We start from the raw sequence: 10,708 nt of genomic DNA, 5'->3' as shown, positions 1-10,708 counted from the left end.
GTCAAGGCTGGCTTCAGGTGAAGGCACTCAATGTGCTATGCAGCCCCCTATAGTAAAGATCGGGGCACGATAGGAGATAGTTGTTGAAAACGTGCATTCAGTTTGCGTTCAGTCTCACCTCACACAATTGGCCTAGGCTGCACTGAGTTGTCAGCCATGCCGGGCGGCGGACGGCTCGAAGCAGCCTTGGTCAGTAACATGAGGCGAAACTGAACGTAAACTGAATGTGCGCGTTGAACGACGATCTCCGATCATGCCCCTGTGGCAAAATTCATTGACTCGGTCGTAAGGACGTTTGCACATATAATATGTAATAAAGAGGCAGCGTGCACATGCGTCACATTCTTTTACGCCAAATCTAATGGTGTAACTAGAAGCATTGAAAACATATGCATTTATTCATGCTGTCGTGACAGAAGTAGGCTATTCACCAAGATTAGATTTACAGTGCATTGGGGCCATGTTGGAATTAACGTTAAGACAAGCTTTGAAGTGTGGGTTAATTAAGGGCTAAATGAAAATTGCTGAACCCTCAGCAAGGCATTTCCTCGCTGTTTCCCTACCGCCTCGCTGTCCTGGTTGAACCAAAGGTGGCAGCTATCTTGCATTTGGAGAACATGGATGCTATGTTATGGGTAATGTGCACTGCAAGGTTGAATTGTGTAGGTTAATTACGAGCTTTTAAAATAATTACCGAGTGCTCACTTCATACCTACTTTCATGAGTTATACATTGCACATAGTGTTTCCCAGGTCTCCTCAATAAAGTTACTTTGTTTATATTTGGTTGGAATAGGTTGCACATTGTGGGTAATGTACAAAGTTTAAACAGTGTATGTTGATTGCAGCCTTTGTAGGAAACTAAGGAAACATTCCAGAGTGTTGGAAGCTATTCGCATAGGAAGCTTGCATAACGTCGTGTAAGCACTGGACATGCAACAAAGTTAACATCATGAATGAATAGAGGGCATCTTATGACAGATGTGCAAGCAGTCTCGAGAGTATTAGTTAAGCACTATTTGGCCATTGACTTAAGCAAACAGTACGTCACGAATAGTTCACATTCAGTAGAAACATGCGCCATGTTAAGGGTAATGTGTGGAGAACTTTAAAAGCTTCTGGCTTAATTAGGAGCTTTGCAAAAAAACTACTGAATACTCATTTGCTCCCTATTTTGATATGTTCTACAAGGTGCTTAGTAGGTTTCTGCAGTGTTATAGGTGAACTAAAATGAAGCACATTGTTTATATTTAGTGTAAATGCCAAAGCATCTGGAGAGGCTACCTCCACCCAAGAAAGATTGCGGATAAGGAAGCAGAGTCGCGGGGTACTAGGGCATGCATGTCCCGCCAGAGAAAAGATTTTCAGGCTGTAAGGACAGAGCAGGGGTCAGAGGAAAGAGAAAGGGGAGAAGTTGCAGGTAGTAAGAAAGATTGAACATTCTGGTCCACAAGGTCATAGTTGCAGTCACGACCATGTGCCTTCATCTGGTGGACAGTGATGTTTACACGTAAAGACTTGTGAAGTCAATGATTCTGCTCACAAATGCACAGTGTTTTCATCACTTGTTTGGATTGCCTGACTACATTGAGGCTATCAATATAGGTGTGGTCATCACTGACATTAGGTAAGTTGACAAGGGCTTTGATCAGTGTGTACAGCCTGCAGCTCAAATAATAACTGACTTGAAAACTTTGTTGCATAGCTGCAGATAGCTTGGATCTTGAGATGTGTCAGGTTTAAGAAAGCTATTTGTCCTCCTTTTGGGTTAGCCACTGCTGGACTTTTCACAGCCGTGAGTCAAGCCCCGTTTGTGCAAGAATGCAAGTGATGCACGAGTTTGTCTGCAACTGTATTTGCAATCTGACCAAGATCCCAGTATGTCTTGAGGTTGATGGCTGATTATGGATAGAGAATCGGCCACCGTATACCATTCCAAAGTGTACTGGGGGCAAACACAAAGGACATGGTGAGCCATTTCTGGTAAGTTGCAACAATCACAGTTGGGAGTGTCAACACATTGAAGTAGATGCATCTAATGTTTGGTAAGTGCCACATGTGGTCATAGTCTGTGAATAATGCACCCATAACTTCACTGGAGGTTATGCGGTACTCTAAAAGACATAGATGGGTTAAGTCTGTGAGGGCAGCTATGGTGAATGCCCAGCTGTGACCACTGTTTCTTGCTGCAGTTCTGATAGTCTCAGTGATGAGCAACTCGGTGTCAGGTCTGGAGAATAATAGCATAGCAATCGTGCCATCATTTAAGATGTTTCTTACAGCTTTATCTGAAAGGTTGTGCTATGCAGTCCACAGTGCCCAGCTATCCACTGGTACCAATTGTTATGTCCTTTTACTTCAGCAAGATTGTGTAGCTCAGTCACATCAAGTTCCAGAAAATAATAAAAGTTGCACCTTATCACAGGTATTTGCAGTGCTCGCTTTGGGTCACAAAGTGAAATCCATGGATGTGGGGAATATTCAAATAAATATGCAATGAGTTCGGTAACTGTTGATGCTTTGCGATCCAGGCAATACCTCTGATTGATGCCTATGCTTGTGGCAACTACAATTGTAGTTGAGGTTCACAAAGTCGCAGAGCTGTCTGTATAGATGTGCAGGTGTTGCCATATTCTCTAGATATATGCTTGAGCGGAAGTCCTGGTAGTAGGACCGTTGATCTTTTGTGAATTCCCAGAACAGGAACCTTTCCCTGTATTTCTCACTTCCTCTTGCCTCTGTGAGGAGTAGCTGGCTAGAGACACATTCTCCAGGGCAACCTTTCCTCCTTTCTCTTCATTAATATCTCCTCCTCCTCCTAGGATGGAAAGCATTGCAACAGGCTTTGACAACAACCAAGGAGGTGTGTCTGGAACTCGGGGAGGTGCAAAACACAATGGTATCAATGATGTGGGATATATTCATTCGTTATTCATTCAAAAATACCCCCAAAGGCCCTCATTACGAGGGTATTACATGGGGGGGCGATCACAGGCACTGGTCATAGATTATACATCATACTAAAAACAAGGGAATATAACGAAAGTAATAATAGAGTGAAACATAGGTAATATACAAGATAAGTCACAATTATTACAGAGCAAACATTGATACATAGATAGGGGAACATAAGGCAACTGCAATGAAACACAAACAGCAACAAACATTGAAAACACTGTAAAAGTCCCAAACTAATAATAATAAGGTTAGTTGACAAGTCTTGAGCGAATTAAATCTTGAAACTTCGTCAAGTCTGGCTCTGTGGCAATGTCTAATGGTAAGGCGTTCCATTCAGTTATTATGCGCGGTAAGAACGAATATGCATAATGGGATGACTGGCAGTTGATGCGTTTGACTTTGTATGGATGGTCACGACATGGAAAGATAACTGGTGGTGGACTGAAAGAAATTGTCATGAAGTGATGGATGGTGATAAAGCTTATGGAAAAGTGATAAGCGAGAAGTTTTACGGCAAAGTGCTAAGTTGTCCAACTCAGCTCTATTCTTTAACGAGTTGACGCTGGTGTAACGTAAACTGAAAAAATAAATCGCACAGCATGGTTTTGCAAGGCTTCGAAGTTACTGATGATATAAGTTTGTTCAGTATCCCAAATGGCAGACGCGGATTCTAGTTTACGGCGGATTAATGTTGTGTATGCTAGTTTTTTAACAAGCATTGGGGCTTCTTTCAAGTTATGTTTAATAAGTCCGAGAGTGTGGTTTGAAGAGGCAAGGATAAGATTAATATGATTATTCCATGATACGTTTGATTGAAGATTCATGCCAAGGTACTGGTAAGTTGTGGCGAGTTCCACAGTGTTGTTATCAAGAGCTGGTGGTTGGAATTCGTGGCCTATTGGTGAAAGACATGAGTTTAGTTTTGGAAATATTTAATGGCATTAACCAATTAGAACACCATGCACTTATTGCCTCCAGATCAGTTTGTAGTAAGTGGCTATCAGTGTTACTTGTTACACATCGATAAAGTACACAATCATCTGCAAATATTCTGATTTTGGATGACACGCAACTTAGTAAATCATTAATATAGATTAGAAAGAGTAAAGGTCCAACTACGCTGCCTTGTGGAACTCCAGACGTAACATCAGCATAACATGAGTTGGAATTGTTAATTTACGTAAACTGAATTCTAGATGAGAGAAAATTGGTGATTCATGCAATTATAATAGGGGTGAATGTTAAGCTGTGAAAGTTTAAGTAACAAGCTATGATATGAAACACGATCAAATGCCTTAGAAAAATCTAAAACTATTGCGTCAACTTGAAACCCAGCGTCTATCAGTGTGTGTATGTCGTTAATAAATCTGGCAAGTTGGGTGTCGCATGAGTAGTCCCTGTGAAAACCGTGCTGATGCTTGGAAATAATGTTATGGTCTTCAAGGAAGTTGATGACTTGACTGCGTATGATACGTTCGAGTAATATGCAAATAGTGCTGGTTAAGGAGATGGGACAATAATTAAGTGGAGAAGCACGATCACCTGATTTGAAAATGGGTATTATTTAAGCAATGTGCCAGTCATTAGGAATACCGCCAGTTGATAGTGACTGGAAAAATAGAGCGGTTAACATGTATTCTTTAAAATTTTATTATTGAAACCTAGGTGGTCGGCACTAGATGACATTTTAAGATTGGTTAGTAGAGATAAAACACAAGACTCGCTGATAACTACCTCGTGCATTGTGGTTCCCACTAATGTCTTTAAATATGGCGATGAGTTAACATTTTCATGGGTGAAAATTGTTACAAACGTACCATTAAGTTGAGTTCAATCTAAATCGGGGATAGGAACACCATAAGAATCGATGACTGATGTCGGCGCAAATTCCAAGGTTCACAGCACGCCAAAAGCGACGAGTATTATTTTTTAGCATGGATGGTAAATCATGAGAAAAAAGGTTATGGTGAGTAGATTTTAGCATTGCCTTATAAGCCTTTTCACATGGTTTGTGTTTATCATGGGCACTTGTGAGACCAGTCAGTTTTGCCTGCCTGTACAGGCGCTTCATTTTGTTATTAAGTTGCCGAAGCCTGTTGGTAAAACAAGGAGAACTGCTATTGTAAGAAATGGATAACATAGGAATGAACGTGTCGATGAGTGAACTGAGGATGGCTTTAAAGAGGACCCAGTTCTGTTCAATGAAGCGTGAATAAAAATTGTGCAGAAATTTATCTGAAGATGTTAATTCATTGTTAATTACATTGAAATTGGCTTTACCGTTACATCTTATTTTCTCTTTGGTAATTGCTCTTTTGCTCACGCAAAAGTTAATGCATCCAGTTATAACATCATGGTCAGCGATACCTTCTTCATGAGTTATATCAGAAAATATATCAGGATTGTTAGTTAGAACGAAGTCTAGTATATTGGCAGAAGTTTCAGTGGATCGTGTTCGTTGACTAATAAGTTGGGTTAATGAAAAGTCAAGACAAATGCTGAGAAAGGTATGTGCGGCTGCATCCGTGGCTGATATGGAGAGTGTCGACCAATCGATATTTGGAAAATTGAAATCGCCAAATATGGTAATTACCAACCTCGGAAAAAGCGCACACACCTCGCTCAGCACCCGATGATACTGATCGGAAAAACGCACCAGACAGGTCGGGTGAACGGTAAAAAAACGCTAATGATCACACGAAATGCAGCACCCTTCAAGGAAATCGAAGTACATTAAAGAAAATAATAGATAATGATGGGTGCGGCAATGAATTCTTCCTTTATTGCGATGAGCACACTGCCCCCTCTACGCTGCTGTCGCATCGAAAAAAACTTGAAATTGGATACTTTAGTGAAAGGGTTTAGAAAGGTTGAGCTCTGCGACTACGCTGCCATCTGTGCGGGCATCGAATTCCTCGGCAACCAAAGAAACCCGTAGATAATGAGGTGAGAGAGAGAGGGAAGGTATTCTATGCATTTTCGGTTTCGAACTTGCGAACCATGCGTGCGTAAAGCTTTCTCCGTGGCGTTTTCCACCGAGCGAGCGCAGCGCCTCCTGGCCAGCTCGTCGACCTTTCGCACGCTTCCACTTACGACTTCACTCCCACCTGCGGTTCTCCCCCTTTTTGTCAACAAACATGGCAACTTGCGTACTTATGCTTCCGAAACGATGATTGTTGTGTTCTGCTTCCAGCGACAAGCAACGTGCTCGTAGATGAAGAAAGCATAGAAAGTATTGTGGCATGCACTGTTTCACGCCGACAGTTTGTCGGTCAGCGCTGGTTTGTGTAGCGTTTGTGACCGCATTCGTGTTTATTTTGATCAGCTCTGGCAGCTCGTCGTCTCGACTTGCTTACCACTGGGTGCGACTAAAGCCCTCGAATTATTGGCAGAAGTTCAAAGAGCATCAGCTAGTTCACGTATCGCAGGCAGCGAGCTATTATGCTTCTAACAACACAGAAGACGGACATCATCAAAGCGAGTTCAAGCCTTCGACCGTCCAAGACGAGGACTTCGACATAAGCGGCTCGGATGTTGTCGTTTTACTACAGATACAAAACGCCGGTGCTAATTTCTTAGAACGGCGATTAATCGAAGACCTAGTGTTACAGAGACCTTGTGCATGCCGTCGAGGCCGAAAAATTTGTCACTGCTACAGACCTCACAAGCGCAGTTCGTGGCTCTTCAGTAGGTACACGCTGGGATGGAAATGTGGTGTCCATCCGGACTGGACTGAATTGAATACCTGTGTAGATCGCGTGCTCGACGAAGACGAAGGAGTCCCCACGAAACGCAGGCGAGTGCTGAATCAATATCAACAGATTATCTGTAGGCGTAATGCGTTTAATGCGTTCGTAGCCATAAAGTGACCGGCGTGTGTGCCGCAGTAATCACTATTTGCTCTTGCCAAAGTTGTAAGCATGTGTACTGCGTAAAATTTTTTATAGACAAACTCGACCCATTCGTATTACAGTGTGAAGTGGATGCAAAACAGGTGATTTCAGAAGGTGTTTGCTCAAAAATAAAAATCTTTAATACAGTTTATACGGGTCTGGTTTTTATGCTCTCTGATATAGCAAAGAAATCAAGTTACCCTTGTGAGTCTTTCTGAACAAGATAGAAACTGCCGCCAATTCTCTGCTAACGTTTCTTTAATTCCACAGGTATTTTTACATAACCGTGCTGAGAGATCCCGTCGCCCGGTTCCGCAATGAATGGCGGCGGTTCCACCAGAATCGAGGCTGGCATGGCTCCCGGCCCCATCCTCACTTTTGCTTGGACCAACCAGTGTCAGTGCCTGCGCTCAGTGTCTGCTTTGAAGGCAGGAGACCTGAAAATATCACCTTTACTGAGTTTGTGTCCTGTTCAGCAAACCCTGCACTTAATCGCCAGACACACATGCTTGCTGATCATGGTCTCATTGACGGCTGTCCTCAGAATGATTCAGTTGGATTGTTGCTTACCAAGGAGGACCGTGACATGGTTCTTTTGACCAGTGCAAAGAAAAACCTGGAGCACATGGCTTTCTTTGGCCTTGCAGAATTCCCTCGTCTTTCAGAATCTCTATTTGAGGCTACATTCAAGTTAAAATTTCGAAGAAGGGCAAGACCACGTAAATTTTTACGTGGTCGGCTGATGGGACGTGGTCATGCAGTACCTTCGCCCGGTGAAGTGGAAAAGGTGACAGCCGCCAATAGTTTGGACACAGAATTGTACAACTATGCCAAGGAGCTTCTTTTTGATAGATTTCACAAACTTCGTGACAGTGATCCAGCTGTAGAAAGGAATAGCAACAACATAGATTCAGAGGATGGTGAAAACTGGGCAGAGGAGGAAGACTTCTTTGATAACATATAGAAATGTTTTATTTTAATACTAAATTTAATCCAGCTAGATAGACTATTTGGATTACTTTCATGTGTTAGCATAACATAAAAGAAATTGATCCTCAAACAATGATGACAAAAAAATTCAGTAACCTGCTTGAATCAAGGTTTGGAAGCATTTTCTTTGCAGGTTTTATGATTTGCATTTAATATTCAGGCAGTTGCACATCTGCGCCAACTAGATTCAGTTGTGCATCTCTCGGTGCTGCTATCATAACCCATGGTTCTTTAGCAAAAATGTGGGTCATAGGCTCTTTAAATAACTATTGGTATTCACTATTTGCATTCACTTTTCTGCTCACTGTTGTTACTGTGTTGAGTGCAGCTTTTACAGAAGTGTGATGGGCAACTTATGCAGGTAATGTTGCAGTTTTAGATTTATCTGTACTGCACCATTAGCTAACACCACAGGTTCCATTTAAAACAGTTCTTGAAACTGTAAGTGTGTGTGCTGTGTTGCATAATCAATAGGAAATTTTGGAGTGTACAGTGTGGTACAAGTGACTGCAGTTATCATGGGCCTGAAGCAAAGCACATTGAGCAGTCAGAAACAGTTATTTATGAAACTTCATGTACATACTTTTGCTGGTGACTGGTTTAACTGGCCTTTATCACCGTAATGTTGTTACTTTTAGTGTATCTGTGATGTTCCTCACATTGCTAGTGTGTGTGATTGTGGAAAACAATGCAAGTTTGTTACTGTGTACAGCCTGATAGAATAGGGGAAAGTGGAGAGTTTAAGTGTTTGTAGTGTATGAATTCAACAAGGTATGAGCTTAGATTTACAGATTGAACCTATGGTTTCAATTGGCCTCTGTTGCCCAGTGCAATTGCTGCTTGTGGACCGTGTCCTGTCATCACATTGTGAATGTTTCCCACCAACGAACTGCAGCTATTGATTGAATATTGTGTTTTTATGACTAACAGAGAGCAGCTAACGATGAAAAGGACACTAAAGATAAGCAGTAAATAAGTTCAGACATATAAAGTATTCTTTTAAAACACTGCTTTAGTTAATATTGCAGGAAGAGGTTGATTACTGGAAGAGAAAATGAAAGTCCTAGTTTCATTTTTTAGAAATGTTGCACTGGAATGTCAGTGTGACTTCGAATGTCGAAGCTTTTTATTTTATTTGGGCTGTTGTGGTTCATTAATACTTCATCAGTTTAGTCCAGTCTTTGGGTCTTTTAGAATTCAATGTAGTCAGTCTTTAACAAAAATTGACTAGGCCCGAGAAAATACTGTCAAAATCCATGACATTATGGCAAAGTGGTAGGGATACTTCAAAGGCAACTGCAGTGAAATTTCACTTAGGCTAAATTAGTTGTAAATGAGTAGTATATAGTTGCTGCTGAAGCAACCTTGGTGAAGTTGCAGGGCTGGTAATTGTCTAATTGTATTATTAACAGCCTTTAAGTAGCACCTAAGCAGATGACATGTACACCTGGTGGTTGAGCTGGTATGACATAAGTTCCGGCACGTCACCTCCAAAATTTTTCACCACACTGTGGGAAGACATGGGAAATGGCTAATCTCGTAGGTCATGCCTGGAAGCCTTGCATTCTTAGTCATGCATCAATTCCAGCGAGTGGTGTGGAAGTGTTTCTTTCAGTTTCAGTATCTAAAACAACCACATTTCCAAGCTTTTCGTGACACATCAACTCGTAGTTGAAACATAAAATTTAGCATGGAGACTGCTGTATACTTACGCTGTCTGAAACTAGGCTTTTTATGTGGCCTGAAGTTTCGTTCCAATTGGCTCTAGGGTGCGTCACAACCTGTCTTTTGTTTTTGCTTCTTTTCTATGTTACCAAGCCTGTTTTTACAATAAGGGTGTTTTTTGTTGTGTTCTCTATCGGTTATTTATTAATAGCTCAAGTGATTTTCTTCTTTGGCATCACTTTAAATATTGGAAGTGTTTCCCTCTTATAGAATGCAGCTGTTGTTATCATATTTCTCTTTATAAGTGCAGCTTCTCTGACAAGTAACATGATTCCGTGAAACATATGGAAAGATTAATACTTTTAAAACACTTTCTGTGACAAAAAGAAGGTGCTTAGTGATCTGTTTTTTTAAATGCTGGCCCTTGAAATCTGCACGTTTTGCATCATTCTATATATCTCCTTACGCCTGTTGTCTGATTTTCATATGATTTGTTTTGCAATATGGCAATGTCCTCCAGTATTTTTCTTTTGTGTGATATCTTTGCTATCATTTAATGATTGAAATTTTAAAATTTTAAATTTGCTTTTGTTATTATTAATCTGAAAGAAAGAGAACTTAATGTGAAAACAGGCACGTACCCAGGGGGGGGGCCCGGGGGGGCCCGGGCCCCCCCCGAAATCAAGTGGCATACCCCCCCCCCCACCCTCCCCACCCACGCCACCACTCCTCACACATTCCTAAAGCGCCGCCAGATTAATGTTGAGACTTCGCAGTTGATCATCGGTCAGCATTATGCTGCCTTTTTCTCTCCTTTTAGATGGCGATAGTTATCGGCATCTCTTGTAAAGTGAAGGAAAGTTTTCTCGTAGATTCCGCACCCGCGCGATTAACTCGAAATGCGTTCGGTTGTCACCATCTATTCAACCATCACGCGCATAGCTGTTGCTTTTGTTAGTTCAACCTTCTTCGTTTAGGCTGATCCTGGGACCAGGAGAGGGATGCGGCTGTTACTCAGCTGGTCTGTACTCTTATGGAACTAGTTGCGGCCGGAGAAAAGGCCAATTGCGTTTAACTTATCCCTTAGCTTCATTGTTTCCTTGAGTTACGGCTCGCCCCGACGCTGGCAGATGCGTGGAACCATATACACGTTATATGGGTTAGATAAGGTGGGAAATAGAATAATGTGAAACAGCGTCCATC

General features: G+C 41.7%; 1 protein-coding gene across 1 annotated transcript; it reads left to right on the top strand.

Moving 5' to 3' along the window:
- The first annotated feature begins 5,968 nt into the window (after positions 1-5,968).
- LOC135900263 (heparan-sulfate 6-O-sulfotransferase 1-like) lies at positions 5,969-8,549 on the top strand. The gene is made up of 2 exons (XM_065429699.2): positions 5,969-6,753; positions 7,121-8,549. The coding sequence occupies exons 1-2, from the start codon at positions 6,200-6,202 to the stop codon at positions 7,812-7,814; spliced, it is 1,248 nt and encodes a 415-aa protein (XP_065285771.2). The 5' UTR covers positions 5,969-6,199; the 3' UTR covers positions 7,815-8,549.
- Positions 8,550-10,708: the final 2,159 nt, after the last annotated feature.

This window comes from Dermacentor albipictus, chromosome 1 (assembly GCF_038994185.2).
Source record: "Dermacentor albipictus isolate Rhodes 1998 colony chromosome 1, USDA_Dalb.pri_finalv2, whole genome shotgun sequence".
Lineage (NCBI taxonomy): Eukaryota > Metazoa > Arthropoda > Arachnida > Ixodida > Ixodidae > Dermacentor > Dermacentor albipictus.
Note: the sequence above shows the minus strand (reverse complement) of the source record. Positions and strands in the feature narration are given on the sequence as shown.

Bases quoted from the DNA above. Each gene is read 5' to 3' on its own strand.
- LOC135900263 (XM_065429699.2), top strand. From the start codon at position 6,200: ATGCACTGTTTCACGCCGACAGTTTGTCGGTCAGCGCTGGTTTGTGTA. The intron at 6,754-7,120 runs GCGAGTGCTGAA...TTAATTCCACAG, and splicing joins GGAGTCCCCACGAAACGCAG to GTATTTTTACATAACCGTGC.